General features: G+C 38.2%; 1 protein-coding gene across 1 annotated transcript; it reads left to right on the forward strand.

The window, feature by feature from the left end:
* The first annotated feature begins 1,944 nt into the window (after nucleotides 1-1,944).
* On the forward strand, nucleotides 1,945-4,572 carry LOC120775192. Its single transcript, XM_040105247.1, has 2 exons — nucleotides 1,945-3,909; nucleotides 4,227-4,572. Exon 1 carries the CDS (start codon nucleotides 2,408-2,410, stop codon nucleotides 3,641-3,643), a length of 1,236 nt encoding a protein of 411 aa, XP_039961181.1. The 5' UTR covers nucleotides 1,945-2,407; the 3' UTR covers nucleotides 3,644-3,909; nucleotides 4,227-4,572.
* The last annotated feature ends 11,640 nt before the right edge of the window (nucleotides 4,573-16,212 follow it).

Consider the following 16,212-nt stretch of genomic DNA (forward strand, 5'->3'; position numbering starts at 1 on the left):
CCTGTTTTTCAGTTGAAAAAAAAGGTTGACCCAGAATGACACGCCCTAGTGTACATTCAAAATGGCAAACAATAGTTCTTTTTAGTTTTGTAGCTTGATAACTATCAAGTGACAAATTTGAGACAATATCTTGTGACTAAAGACTAGAGGCTGTTTTCTAAACACTAAGTTCTCACAAATTAAGACTTTACTTCAAAAAGTCTGAAATAGTGACTAGAGCCCTGCAAGACGGGTATATGTTAGCAAACGTGTAAGCGACTTTTTTATGTTCACTTTTGCAAACGGTAAACTAATTGTTACTTTTGTTGTTTTTGTAACGGGATAAAACTTTGAAGTGTGCCACCTTATGTCCAAAAATTGTCCAAAAGCAACCAAAACAGTTCAAACCTCTAAGTACCGAATATCTGGATCCCGGTGGTTTATTTTTGATTTTCTTCCCATATTTTACACAATTTAATTAACGGGTCAAGTCTGGTGAATACAGCGTGTGGGGGTAGTAGCCCCCAGCCAAGTACGCTGTATCCTGAACTGATGGTTCAAATTGATCATTTGTTGTCTGAAGCTATGAGTATTAACAGTATTACTCGGTTTTAGAAGCTCATGATATACCACATCCTTGTGATTCCACCAAACAGAGCATTGCCTTTTTACCGAATCGATCTATTTTTGCAGTCGATGTTGATGGTGGTCCTGGAATAACCCAAGATTTTCTCCGTTCGGACTTCTTAAAATAGATCCATTTTTCATCACCAGTGACAATTCGATGCAAAACTGATTTTCTTTCTTGTCTTTGAAGAAAAGTTTCACACGTGTTTTTGGTTCTCCATTTGTCTTCCATTTAATTCATGTGACGTCCATTTTCCACATTTTTGGATCTTTCCCATAGATTTCAAATGGTCTGTAATTGTTTGTTGCGTAATATTTAACTTGGCTGCAATTTGATTTTGACACAAAGTATCATCTTCATCCAATATTGCTTGCTGTTCGGTGTCTTCAAACTTTTTTGGTGATCTTCCACGTTCTTCGTTTTTCACATCAAAGTCATTATCTCTGAACCGTTAAAACGATCTTTTGCACGCTGCCAGAGAATGTAGAATATATATATATTATACGTTCTCTGAACAAGATCTCTGTTTGCCGCTGGAAGGACAATTTCGAAGTGTCATTCTTCATCGGATCTGGGCTAACACAAAATGCTTCCAAATATTCGCGAAAAGAAAAAAAATAATGCATTTTTTTAATAATCACCAGCCTGTAACCTCAAAATTTATGAGAATACAATAAACATATGGGAGGTATAGACTTACATGACAATGCTATCTTCAATTATCGTATTGCCATACGGGTGAAAAGGGGTGGTACTGTTCACGAATTGCCTCAACACTGTCCAGTGAATGCATGGAAAATGTACTGTCTCATCGCTAATTAGAATAAATACAAATCTCAACAAAATCGAATTTTAATCGGAAGTGATGCGAGCTCTTTTGACGTTCGTTGAAAAGCAGCCAGAGAAAGCAGATTCAGATGCTGAAGTGGAAGATAGACCACGAATCAACATCTGAGAACGCGTCATCTGCAAAACCCATCAGAAACGACGATTGAGGTGTGTTCATTGCCACTCGCAAACGGCTTATAAGTGGAAAAAATGCAATGTACTGCACGAGAACTGTTTCAATATTCATCATCACTTGCAATCATAAAATCCAGAATATTTTTTTGTTTTACTTAGTATTGCGAAATTTGATGATTTTGTGCAAAAAATCAATTGATTTTTTATTATAAAATGAAAAATATTAACAAATTAAAAAAAACATAAATAATTTATGGTAATAGTATTCAAAGTTATCGGATCACGATCATTTGATATTTTGAAATCGATTTTCTTTTTGTAAAAAAAAACCTTTCCGGCTATTTTCTTATGTATAGTGGAATGTAAGGCAGGTCGCCTCCACGCGGTGCATTCTGGGTAACGCTAAATGACCTGCGGCCTTCACGGCCAGTTAGACTACTACAGATATTTGACCCTGCAATGACATGGACTTTGAACAAAATGACTGTTATTGGATTTGGTTGATTCCTGGGCTGGTGGCCGAGGTATTCCGTCACCTCAGTATGTAGGGGTGACACCCTGCAGAAATGGCTGGCGGGCTAATGCTGAGGCTGCCTCCGTCCCGTTAAAACCCTGGCAGGCCTCAGAGTACGTTCCTCTCCCGTCATCATTAAGTTGGTGTGGTAGGTGCAGGTTGAGACGACTCCCTCTTTACGCTGGTCGGCTCTGAACGCATAGCTTCATAAAGGCGTGCGTCAACCCTCGCCTTGGCCTCGTAATTGAGATAACCTTGGGACTATTAAAAGCGACTACTTATCCGGGAGAAGGATAGCGGCTCTGAGTGGGGACCCATGAAACATGAATACTAAAAACTCAAAACAAATAAACGAAGGAAAAGGTAGGTGGGGACCGGCCTATTCCGAATTGGATAATGTATCAGGATGGCTGTCATTACCTATGCGGACGGAACCGGTCTACGCAAGAGCTAATGCAAATATTTCCACAGAAACGTGGCTTCTTCCCGCAAGAGGCGGTAATTCAGTGGAAGGAAACTGGAGTTTGCCCACAAGTAATGCAAGTAAGTTTGCCGTGCGAGACGAAATGGCCAGCAGTAGCGGAGGAACCTCTGCTCCAATTAGTAGTGGCTCGAGAACATCAGCAAGCGCTAAGGGCCGCGGTAAGAAACACGTGTCAGAACGTAGAAAACTGAAATCGGATCGTCGCATGGCAACCAAGATTTTACAGCGCTATGGTGGCAAAAACATTAAGCAAGAATCTGAGCAGCATGCTAGCACTCTCGAGTGGGCTAAACGGGTGCTGAGCGGTAGAGAAATCAAGCGAGCAAGATCGAGAGAGGCCCAATCTGCGCGTAAACGGCATAGGTCGCAAGAGGAGGAAGCCTCCTTCAGCAAAAACGCACGGACAGGACCGGCACCTACGTTTAACGAAAACGCTAAACTCTTCGGTCCAATAGAACTTGGTGTCTTTGACCGCAGCAGAGAAGATGGAGCTATTTCTCGAGAGGAGTGGAAGCGAGTAGCGGCGGCTATATCCGCGGTTTTTATGAAAGTGGTCAGGAGAAATCCTGGACCACCTCCAACGTGTGAAAGTGCCGGTTGGCATTATGGACTGCATAAGCTAATCAGATGTGCCGACGAACGGTCGGCATTCATTTATAAGGAAGCAGTAGCCAGAGTAGGCGAAATTTGGCAGGGAGCAAGACTCGCGGCGGTTCCTAAAGAGGATCTTCCACTCCGCCCACGAGCTCGCGTCTGGCTCCCAGCTGAACCTTCTAGTTCTGAAGAAATTGAGGAGATTTTGCGTTATTGCAATCCTTCACTACCCACTCACGACTGGAGGGTCATCAGGTTAGATTATACTCAGAAACCGTATCGGCAAGTGCTGTTACTCCTAAACAAGGAGTCGCTCGGTGCTCTTAATCGCACAAAAGGAGTCGTTAGCTATGGTTTCGAAAAAGTTGTTCTTGAAATTTTACCGTGGGACGACAGGGAGGATGACCCGCAAACTTCAGGTGCTGGATTCGTCCTTGGTGCGAATCTCTCACTTCTGGAGGATGAAAATCCTTCAGGTTAACCCTATGCACACAAAGGACGAATGCTTGCTTCGTCTAGAAAGAGACGAAGCCAACGTTGTCCTAATTAAGGACAAGTAACCATAGGTCGCTGGCGCCCAAAAATATAAATATAATTAGAACTTGATTTCGGGTCAGAATTGAACCGAAAATCGACACCACTAGCCTACATTCCGCATGACGACGACGTAGAAGCATCTCCGGTTTTGCAATTTCGGATGCGAACTTGAGCTGCTTGGTCTGAGACCTGAGCAGAGACATGCTAGAGGTGAGTAAATTTGTTTATATAGCGAAAATTTAATTTTTTGTAAATGGAAATTTTCGCCCCTTGTCCTTGATATCATTTAAGACTGAAAGGCAGCTCTTATATCGAAATCGGGGATTTTTATTAACTTCCAACATCGACCATTGCTCGAAGAGCCATTGAATTTAAAAGTTACTTATAGTAAATTAAAATTTTACTCTTGAGCCATATAAGAAAAAATTCAAATAATGAGAAATCAATTTGTTTAAAATGTTGTTTTGTTGAAATGTACGTACATATGTATGCATCTAAAACAATATTTTTATTTTTTAATTTTTCAGAGAAAGCTGGTGAAAGGAAATGTTAAAATTTGCATGAACAGTTAAACAAATTGTAATCCAAATTGAAAGCGGGCTTCACAAGACCAATCAGCAATATATGGTGGAGAGCGGAAGTATTTCAACAGCCTGTTTTTTTTTATTACATATATAATGCTTCCTAAAGGAATTGATAGAAATTTTGGCGGTGGTGATGGAGACTTTAACTACTGAAACTACTGAAGTAATCGAAAAAATACTACTTCCGCTTAATCAATTGATTAAGTTTGAAATGCCGAAGTAAACGCCACCCACCGGAGTTTGAGTTGAGTTGAGTAATTCAGGTCTCTTGGTCGTCGAAATGATAAGAGAATACCTAGAATTGACATTGAGCTTGCACCAGATGATGAAAATTCATTTTTTTGAGGTGTACTTCCATTCATCGAGACCTTGGATCCGACTCGACGTCTTCGAGGACTAAATTTCAACACATACGATTACAGGAGATGATATCCAAGAAGGTTAAGGAATTTCCGGGAGCATGTCTTCTGATTTTTCTGACTTCCCCTACCTGATTCACATATATTTAGTGCTGACTAACAAACGGTTCATGTACAATTAGTGTAGACCTAGATCTCAAGGTTTTGTGAAAAACTTAAATAAATAATTACAAAAATATAAAATATCTAAATTATTAAAAAAATGAAAAGTTTGTATCTTATATCATGTACACAGGTTATACAGATTTACAGATTTACAGAGGACCAAAAAAAACCTAACTGAACAGGGTTATGGTTTGGTTGTGTATTTGAAAAGTTGTGCAAAATGCCAAATAATCAGAAGAAACTCAAAAAATTCGCATATTGAAATTAGATGAAGAAAAATTTACTTCTCTGCCAATAGCAGTTAGGATTGATTGTAGCCATTCAACTTTTGTTCGCTTTTTACTAAAAAGATAAGAGAATAGTGATGTTTTGGAGCGGAAAAAGATATCAGGCCGTCCTCGAAAATCGACTAAGAGAACATACCACTTTATGCGGCGGATACGTCTAAGCGGCCGCATTAAAAGAGCACATTCTGTAAGGACGGAGCTGCACATTTTTCACCAAATGGGCTTGAGTCATACGCCGGCTGCTTAGTGATGTGGGTTTATATGGAAGACACTCTGCCAAAAAGCCACTATTAACATATAAAATGAAAGTTGTCCGACTTTTTTGGACCAAAAACTACCAAAACTGGGATCAAAATGATAATGGTATGACGATAGCAAATTTATTTTGCCAAGCTCACAAAATTTGCTTTACGTGCGCCGTTCAGGAAGTGAGAAGTTCCAGGATAATTGCGTAGTAAAGAATATTAAGTTTGATCAAATAAAAATGATTTGGCGCTGCTTTTAATACCATGTTTAGGAACATCTATAACACTTTTTAGTACCCGCAGTAACTCATGAAAAATTAGGCGATTTTCATGATTTCTTTTTAAATAAAGTACTCTAACGAATGTTTCGAAGTTCTTTGGATATAATAAGGTATTTTCATCTATATTTAAACATTTTTTTTTTACAAAAATATTGAAAAATAACGGAGTTATGTGCTGTCTTCGAAGGTGCCAAAAAAAAGAGTTCCCCAACTGCTGACATGACTTCGGCCGAATGAGTAGTTGAAACAAACAAATGCAAAAAGTTTATAAAATTTGAGAATATTTCCTATTCAATGAAAAATATCACAAAAATCAACAAAATGGCGTAGTTCTGAAAAAAAAATCCATTTTCTTAGGTAAAAAATTGTCGTATTTTTAATCCCAAATTGACAATTTTCAACCAATCAACAAGATCGTAATAAATATCAAATCAAGAATACTCAGTTTCAATTTGATGTCGATCGGTGAATTTATCGTTGAGTTATGATGTCAGCAATTGAGGAAAACGTGTTTAAAATTTCAACTATCCGATTTATGCCTGCCAGTGGTCGTTCTTTGGAATATCCAATTGGCGCCACGTAGCGAAAAGGAGAAACGACTGGCGCGCTGTTGTTAACTCGGCTATAATCGCGTAAGCGGTGTCTACGCCAATTAAGAAGAAGAAGAAGTGGTCGTTCTTTAGAACGCTGCTGCTTCAAAAACTATTCTAGGTGCGACCTTGTCGAACTAAACTATCGAAAAAGCAAAAAAAAAAATCGATTTTTTGAAAGTATTACACTGATATGGCCCCTTAAAGACGGTCGAGAGATCGTTGACAACATGGTACCATAAACTGGTCTCTTTGGAGATGCGTGATAGTGTGAATTCCGATCCCACATTCTTGGAGAGCTTTGAAAGCCGTTCAAAAATCAAGTTGATGCTCATTGTTTTTACGATATTCGTAGTTTGGTGCAATAGGAGTTTGTGCTGGAGGGACAAACGGTCAATAAGGAGTTATATTTGGCGGTATTGAGGCGTTTGCGTGAGAACATCCGTCGAAAAGGGCCGAAAATGTGGAAGAACAATACATGATTTTTTCAACGTTGATTATGCACCATTGAACACAATTGTGACCGAATTTAAAGCCAAAAGCGCAAGGAGTACCATCGATCAACCACCGTATTCAGCAGATTTGGCTCCGATCCATGAAAATTTCGAAAAGTCCCCGATTTTGAAAATTAGCAGTTCATAAGAAAGGGGACCAGACGCATACCCCTGATATAAATATTTCGTCAAAACTCTTTTTTTTGTTAAAGTTATTGAAGGTTGAAATTTAGAGCACGATAAAATTGTAAAATTATATTCTATTTTCTCATTTCAGATTATTAAAGGTGAATATATTCCGCGTTTTGTCATATACTTTTAAGTTTTTTTTAGCATGAAGAACACATGAAAAGTTCTATTGTTTAACAAAAAATTGTGTAATATATTATTATTTAAACAAGTATATCGTGAAAATATATCTATAACCCAGCGCGGACTTATTTCTTTGACTTCACTAAATTTCATCGTTTTATTTCCAGTAGTTTATGAGAAAATAATTTTACAATTTTATCGTGTTTTAAATTTACACCTTCAATAACTTTAACGAAAAAAATAATTTTGACGAAATTATTATTCCGATCGTATCCCGACTTATTATGCAATAAATTTTATGTATCTTTTTGATTTCTAATAAGCTTCGGTTACTGCTTTCTTTTCTCGTTGATCGTTACTGCACTATTTCCTGAAAACCGTTCTTTCCACAAAAATTCTTCTGCTTCCAGCTTATGTCCCTCATTGGCAATATTGTTTTTCGTTTCGAATTATTGTTAATTTGCTATTTACATACAAATATATGTTGGTTCTATGTTCCATGAATAGAACTTTCAGACGATGCGTGCGTTTATCGTTTTTTTTCGTTATATTCTTGTTATGGTTTTTACCTGTTATTATATTCTGATTGAGACTCGCACAACACTCTATTTGTACACCTGCAAATCTATGTGAATATGAGATTATTTCCTTAATGTTATGAAGCACTTAAAATTCTGGAACTTCGAGTTATAAGTCAGCGGCCTCCTTTTTCCGTACTTACCCCTTTTAACCCTAAATTCGGGGTGCTTTCTAAAATTTAGCCTTTTGAACATTCTTTTAAATTAACAACACAATTCTACACAACTAAGTTATAGTTTTATCAGTGAAACTCAAATTCTATCATTCTTGATTAATAATGATAAGCCGAGCATTCAAGCTGGAAAGTAGATAGACGATACGCATCTGCGGACAGCGTGGTTGTCTCTTTTGCTTTCTGCGTGATCCTAATCAGGATAATGAGATAAATGTATTGTGTTGTCATCAGCAGCAATGATTTCAAAAAGAAAATGAACGATTAAAACCTCAAATTGCGCGAGGAACGCGGATTTTAGGACAAAACAGGTAGCAGGCAGAAGAGCAACGCGATACATTTATCCCATTATCCTGATCTGGGTCACATAGCCTCTGTTGAGGGGCAGATATAGAGATTATATAGATTATATATAACTCTTAGAGAATGAATTGTACATTAATGAATTGAGATTTTAGGGTTTAATTTTTTATTAAATAAAATAAAAGCGATTTATGCTTTTTTCCTTATCTAAAGGATTAGTTCTCGTTGGTGAAAATTCAGCACTTTAAACAAAACCCCCGCTATTTGTTTCGGTGTAAATTTCCAATAAGCTTGAATCAAAAGAACTTGTATTTTATAGATGGCTCTTTATGCGGGTCTCGTTTTGATAATAATCATCTTATTTTCAATTCAAAACTCCAAAAGTTCTCACTATAATGTTTCCAGCTTTACAAACTAATTTGTTAAAACGAATTTCCGCGCTTCCAGTGTTTTCACTTTTTTTAAGGACATGGATTTGAGTGGATTTTTTAGTCATATGACAGACTCGATAGTTATTACTTTTAATTACTTTTAATACATTCTTTTAGGAGTATTTTTTTTAAATTGAGTTGTACAAACTTGATCTCTTTGTCACTGCGCCTCTAAAATATGTGCATCTCAATGCCTTTAGGAAGTTCGGGTGCAACCGAATATTTTATACTCTTGCTACTTGCAGGCATCAAATTCGGTACAATACGTTAAGGTCCAAAATGTCAATCAGAGGATCGGACTTTAAGAAGTTTTTTATATGCATATGTATAATCTATATAACTCATACACTGACCGACATATTCGGCATAAGTTTTGTTAGAAACACGTTAATCATTACGTTCCCTGGGTTTCAATCCCCAATCATATGGAGCAAAGTCAGCCGGATGTTCGAAAATCCTGATATTAGTTGTATGGGGGCCGGGTCAAGTATTCGTTCAATTGTATCTATTTTATGTAGTCACAAAGATATACTGTTATGAGTAAAATACGCTCCCTTATTTTCATTAGGATAACTCAAATATTGGCAGTTATATCCAGTATAAAGTCACCTGGAAGTTCGAAAATCGTTACCTAAAATAGTATTGACCCAATTCTGCCCATTTTTGATTCACACAAATACTATTGTTAGGAAAGGATTTGTCTGTTTTTCAATTGTATATCTCACATATGGACCGATATTTTCGATCAAAAATAAACTATAGATAATGGGGTCCACATATTCCACAATACTAGGGTATTGAACAGTTTTGGTAGAATTTGGACAATTTTTCGTCAAAAGGTGGCAAATTTTAAGGGAATTATTACTGCAAAATTGTATTCCGTTATATTAATTTCTTCTTGATTTGCATATCGGAAGGTGAAATAATCAAATGAAATTTAAAATTGTGTTATATGGGAAGCAGACGTGATTGCAGTCCGATTTCACCTATTTTCGCTCTGTGAAATAAGAAGAATGTTATGCACCGAATTCGGTTGAAATCGGTCGAGCAGGTCCTGAGATATGTGATTTTACCTAAAAGTGGGCGGTGCCACGCCCATTACCCCAGTTTTATACCGGATCTTTTAAAGTGTTCTCTTACCATCTTGGAATTAAAATTTAATGTCTCTGGAATATTTAGAAATTTAAAAAAATCGAATTTTTTTTGTATATTTTCAAAGTTTAACTATTCAAGAATATGTGTACAAGAGGATTTTTCAAAATTCAAATTATTTTCGGAGATATAGGCATTATTCTGACCCGGCATCCAAACTGGTTCGGCCGGAACTAATCGAACAAAAGACTTTACGCGAAACTTTAAACGCGTTTTTCTCAAAACTGACTTTTTTCGAAACGATACCTACGATTTCTCAGGTTCTACTGGACCGATTTACTTGAAATTTTTATAGAGTCTTCTTTATAGGCTTGTCTATGGTTGGAACTAGCCCCAACCCCAAATTTTTATTTTTATAATTCGAAATAGTCAGAAAAAGTGATCCAAAAAAACTTTTTTTTTCAGGCAGTCGCCATTTTGTGAAAATTTTTTTTCCCACTTTTCCGTAGTTCCGGCCATTGCGACATTATTCTAGATTAAATATCGTTATCATCCTATTTCATCCATTATTATAGTGTGAATAGTTCTTATGAGAATTGTCCTCTGCGAATTTAGTTATGCATCTGCCATCTTAACGCAAAAATTTTAATTCGCATACTTCTTTAATTTTAATGTTTAATTTGTAAATCCATAGAAATTCGGGCCCTAAAATAATATTTTTGGCATATGTTAAGAACATAAATAGATTTTGTTGTTGATTCAATTTTGTTAAATAATTGTTTGCTTCCCTTATTCGCAACAAAGCATCTAGTTAAGTCAGACGATTGTTTGCGTAAGAAAGATTTTGCTATAAACACTCTTTGTTTGGCACTTTTTTTTATAAATTTAACACTTTGCTGTGAACTTTTAAAATGTTAGTTATTTACTCTGAAAGTTTGAAAGAAATTCTCGAGCATTTGTTGATTCAGTAAATCATTTAACTCAACAATATTTTATAATACTTATAATGCCATATGAAACTATCAGACTCAGTGCATTAATAAGTTAGTCACTTCCTTTAACTCTACAATTATTATTGAAACTCGAGAAAAATGTCTTGAATCGGGTCAATACTTCCCTTAGCCCACATACATATACCTAATAGAAAGATTTTCGAACCTTCAGATATTAGTCACCTGTATATCGCCCAATGTGGGAGTTATTTTAATGAAATTGAGAGACCGTTTTTTCCTAACAACAGTGTATCTTTGTGCTTAAAAGGGATAAAATTGGGCGACAATTAGCTTTTTTTTTTGGTTTATACTTATATATTTATTAAATTACTTAAAAATAAGTTTTTCATTTTGTTTTGCATTAACTATTAGTAATTTTACTATAATTTTGCAATAAGCAAATATTCATTTATCCCTATCATACTTTAAGCATAGAACCTTCAACTAGTAAGCGGCTCTACAAGTTGATCACCTAAATGGAATTATAGTTAAGGGAGAAAGTCGTCTCAAATTTGCTTTCTTCCCGATTGGATATTGGTACATACAAATCACAGGAGTTGCCTAAAAGTTCGGAAGATGTCGAAATTTATAAGCAGTATTAGTGGAAATGATTTCTCAATATGCAATCTAGATCTCCAGAAAAAAATATTAATGGGCGATAAAAAGTGCAGACTAAGTTTCCTTAGAAAGTTCTCTACTCGGAGTGTTTAAAAAATGGTAAGAGGAGTTCTAATTCAGTAAAGGTAAAAAAATGCCAACCATCATCTTACTGAAATCGAAAGTCTTAACAATATTAACACAACAACATAAGCAATAATGTTGATACGTCAGTTAGCCATCTAACGCCGTTCATGATTCCAATAGATTGACTAACCTAAGATAAAAAAAAGACTTCGGGAGATAGCCATATGTGTGATGAATCTATCATTACAATTTTAAAGCCTTCGATGGGACCATTTGTAAGAAATCGTGGACGCCAGCTTAAAAAATGTAGATTCGAGAAAAATACGCTTGAAAATTCAGGGGTGTATGCAATATGCTCTAAAGACCTTACTTTCTCACCTCTGTTACTTTTCAACTACATTCAATTTCGGAAAATTACTTAACCAGCACATTCTATGACTGCTCTACATTGGATATATGCAAAATAATCGATTTTTGAAATGGTCACACGGGATGACTTCCTTAGACCAGTAGTACTAATTATCTATGAGAGCGTCTAACACCATGTTTCTTTTGTGGACAATGTCTCCAAGTAATCAAGTACATTTACTCTCTATAAATTGTTCATGGTCGGCTGACTTGAAAACTGTATTTAGGTATTATAATTAAAGTGTTGGCCCTGAAAACTTTTGACATTTCTTCTTCTATAAACGTTTCATTTCTATAACCATACTCATTTTTGACCCTTAAAACTCTGGTTCATTTGAACAAAGAATTAACCGCCCAAAAACATATCAACGATATACGCATGCGTCAAATAAATGCCGCAAAAAATGCTTTCGAAAATTAAATTATTGTAAGCATTTTTAATGAAATACCAATTTGATAAAAAAAACTTATATCATCCAACTACTACAACATCTGTCAATTGAATATACCCATGAATATGTATGTGTGCTAACGGTTAATTTGAGAATTAAAATGTAAACAAATCAAGAATTCATGCATACATAACTATTTACAAACATATACGTTTAGCCGAAGAGAAGAGAGCACAATGGCGTTAACTTTTAAGAGAGCTGGTGAATAGTGGTGTCAAGACATGATTGAGTAACTTTATTCGGTATAAGAACTCTATTGGATTATCAGAAGAATTAGCAATTTGCTAAGTAGCATATTTGCTGATCTTAGATGAACTCATAATTTTCAAAATTATATTGCTAAACAATATTACAATATACTATAAGTACAGAGATAGATTAGATTTTCAATGTGTGGAGGAAACTGTTGGTTTCTTGAAATAAAGTATAAACTATGCCTCGATACATCAGAGTATATTCGGGATAACTGATTGGTGTCGGTAAAATAATTTTGGCATGTTAGACTCCTTAACATACCATCAGTGGCAAAAAAGGCTTTTGTAACTTTCTTTCTAAAATTTCAAATCACGAAAGAGAGAAGGAAATCACAGAGCAGACTGTCTAGAAATGCAATGTGTATTTCAAAGCGTGCGGTTTTTACTGCAAGTTCAACGTTTATAATAAAAAAATAACACCATAGCCCAGTTTTGTTTGTTTGAATAACTTATTACAGTTTATTTAACCATTTTCTCCTCAAAAACTTTTTTATATATTAAATCCTCCTCGGAAAACTAACTAACTAATGAAAAATCAGCTATATGATAGATATTCACCAAGTGCCAAATTTTGAAAAAGTCAGAAAAGTCATGGCTTCGTTTCTTTTTAAGATTGGTCACATGGGAGAAGGAAGTGAGTCTGAATGTAAATAAAACTCCCACCCACTAAAATAGATGACGTAGAATCTTGGACTATGACTCTAAAAGAGTCGATTTAGAGTTGAGGAATAATTAAGGGAAAATAGTATGAACTTTGTAGCCTAATTGTATTTAGTCAAAATTATATTAGCATAAGCCTGCTTTGGAATTTGTGAATGTGATAATTCGAATAAGTAGAAATGAACAGGACGGAGTCATGTGTAGAAGTTCACGCAAGTGAGGAAAGTTCTCTGATCGCCATTCACTTGGGAGTGCCCAGAAACGATTCTCTTACATATGACTCAAGCAGCTCACTACTTCCGGTCTTTGACCAAGTATCCTCTGGGTAGCCTAAGAACATCCGTTTGAAGGCGAGCTAAAGTGAGAAGGCGAAATATCCCCTACATAGGGTTGTGCGCTGGGTTTGGGACCCGCCACGTAAAAATACACCCCCAATGAACAGTAACAACCAATGAGAGACCCCCCTTTTGATGACGACCACGGCAAACGAAATAAGGACTACGATTTAAGGGCATGCACCTGGAATGTCCGGTCCCTTAATTGGGAAGGTGCCGCTGCCCAGCTGGTTGATGTCCTCGTGAAAATAAAGGCTGACATCACCGCCGTCCAAGAAATGCGATGGACGGGACAAGGACAAAGACGAGTAGGTCCTTGTGGCATTTACTACAGTGGCCATATAAAGGAGCGCAAGTTTGGAGTGGGATTCGTGGTGGGAGAGAGACTTCGTCGCCGAGTACTGTCATTCACTTCGGTGAATGAACGTCTAGCCACAATCCGCATCAAAGCGAGGTTCTTCAACATATCGCTGATTTGCGCACACGCCCCGACGGAAGAGAAGGACGATGTGACCAAAGATGCCTTTTATGAGTGCTTGGAGCGCACTTATGAGAGCTGCCCCCGCCACGATGTCAAAATCGTGCTTGGCGATTTTAACGCCAGGGTGGGCAAAGAAGGTATCTTTGGTACTACGGTCGGTAAATTCAGCCTCCACGATGAAACATCCCCAAATGGGTTGAGGCTGATCGACTTCGCCGGGGCCCGAAATATGGTTATCTGTAGTACTAGATTCCAGCATAAGAAGATTCATCAAGCTACCTGGCTGTCTTCGGATCGAAAAACTACCAACCAGATCGATCATGTTGTGATAGACGGAAGACACGTCTCCAGTGTTATAGATGTGCGTGCGCTCCGAGGTCCTAACATCGACTCGGACCACTATCTTGTTGCAGCTAAGATTCGCACCCGCCTTTGTGCAGCAAAAAACGCACGCCAACAAACACAAGGAAGGTTCGACGTCGAGAAGCTGCAATCACAACAGACAGCCGAACGATTCTCTACTCGGCTTGCACTCCTGCTCTCTGAGAGCACTCGTCAACAACTCGGTATAAGGGAACTGTGGGACGGCATTTCAAACTCCTTACGTACAGCTGCAACCGAAACCATTGGTTTTCGGAAAGTGCAAAAGAACAGCTGGTACGACGAAGAGTGCCGTGTCGCAGCGGAGAGAAAACAGGCTGCCTACCTCGCAATGTTACGATCGACCACAACACGTGCGGGATGGGATAGATACCGAGAGTTGAAGAGGGAAACGAGACGCATTTGTAGACAGAAAAAGAAGGAAGCCGAAATGCGTGAGTACGAAGAGCTTGATAAGCTGGCCGACAGGGTAATGCTCGAAAATTCTACGAAAAAATGCGGCGGCTTACAGAAGGTTTCAAGACCGGAGCATACTCTTGTAGAACCCCCAAAGGTGATCTAGTCACCGATGCCCAGAGCATACTTAAATTATGGAGGGAACACTTCTCCAACCTGCTGAATGGCAGCGAATGCACAACACCAGGAGAAGGCGAACCCGATTCCCAATCGATGACGATGGAGCAGACGTTCCATTACCCGACCATGAAGAAGTTCGAATAGCAATTGCCCGCCTGAAGAACAACAAAGCGGCAGGGGCCGACGGATTGCCGGCCGAGCTATTCAAACACGGCGGCGAAGAACTGATAAGGAGCATGCATCAGCTTCTTTGTAAAATATGGTCGGACGAAAGCATGCCCAACGATTGGAATTTAAGTGTGCTATGCTCAATCCATAAAAAAGGAGACCCCACAATCTGCGCCAACTACCGTGGGATTAGCCTCCTCAACATCGCATATAAGGTTCTATCGAGCGTATTGTGTGAAAGATTAAAGCCCACCGTCAACAAGCTGATTGGACCTTATCAGTGTGGCTTCAGACCTGGAAAATCAACAACCGACCAGATATTCACCATGCGCCAAATCTTGGAAAAGACCCGTGAAAGAAGAATCGACACACACCACCTCTTCGTCGATTTCAAAGCTGCTTTCGACAGCACGAAAAGGAGCTGCCTTTATGCCGCGATGTCTGAATTTGGTATCCCCGCAAAACTAATACGGCTGTGTAAACTGACGTTGAGTAACACGAAAAGCTCCCTCAGAATCGGGAAGGACCTCTCCGAGCCGTTCGATACCAAACGAGGTTTCACACAAGGTGATTCCCTATCGTGCGATTTCTTCAACCTCCTTCTGGAGAAAATAGTTCGAGCTGCAGAACTAAATAGAGAAGGTACCATCTTTTATAAGAGTGTACACCTGCTGGCGTATGCCGATGATATTGATATCATCGGCCTCAACACCCGCACCGTTAGTTCTGCTTTCTCCAGACTGGACAAGGAAGCATAGAAAATGGGTCTGGCAGTGAACGAGGGCAAGACGAAATATCTCCTGTCATCAAACAAACAGTCGTCGCACTCGCGACTTGGCACTCACGTCACTGTTGACAGTCATAACTTTGAAGTTGTAGATAATTTCGTCTATCCTGGAACCAGCGTAAACACCACCAACAATGTCAGCCTAGAAATCCAACGCAGGGTAACTCTTGCCAACAGGTGCTACTTCGGACTGAGTAGGCAATTGAGAAGCAAAGTCCTCTCTCGACAAACAAAAACCAAACTCTATAAGTCACTCATAATTCCCGTCCTGCTATACGGTGCAGAGGCTTGGACGATGTCAACAACTGATGAGTCGACGTTGCGAGTTTTTGAGAGAAAAGTTCTGCGAAAGATTTATGGTCCTTTGCGCGTTGGCCACGGCGAATATCGCATTCGATGGAACGATGAGCTGTACGAGATATACGATGACATTGACATAGT

This window comes from Bactrocera tryoni, chromosome 4 (assembly GCF_016617805.1).
Source record: "Bactrocera tryoni isolate S06 chromosome 4, CSIRO_BtryS06_freeze2, whole genome shotgun sequence".
NCBI lineage: Eukaryota > Metazoa > Arthropoda > Insecta > Diptera > Tephritidae > Bactrocera > Bactrocera tryoni.

Bases quoted from the DNA above. Each gene is read 5' to 3' on its own strand.
- LOC120775192 (XM_040105247.1), top strand. From the start codon at position 2,408: ATGAATACTAAAAACTCAAAACAAATAAACGAAGGAAAAGGTAGGTGG.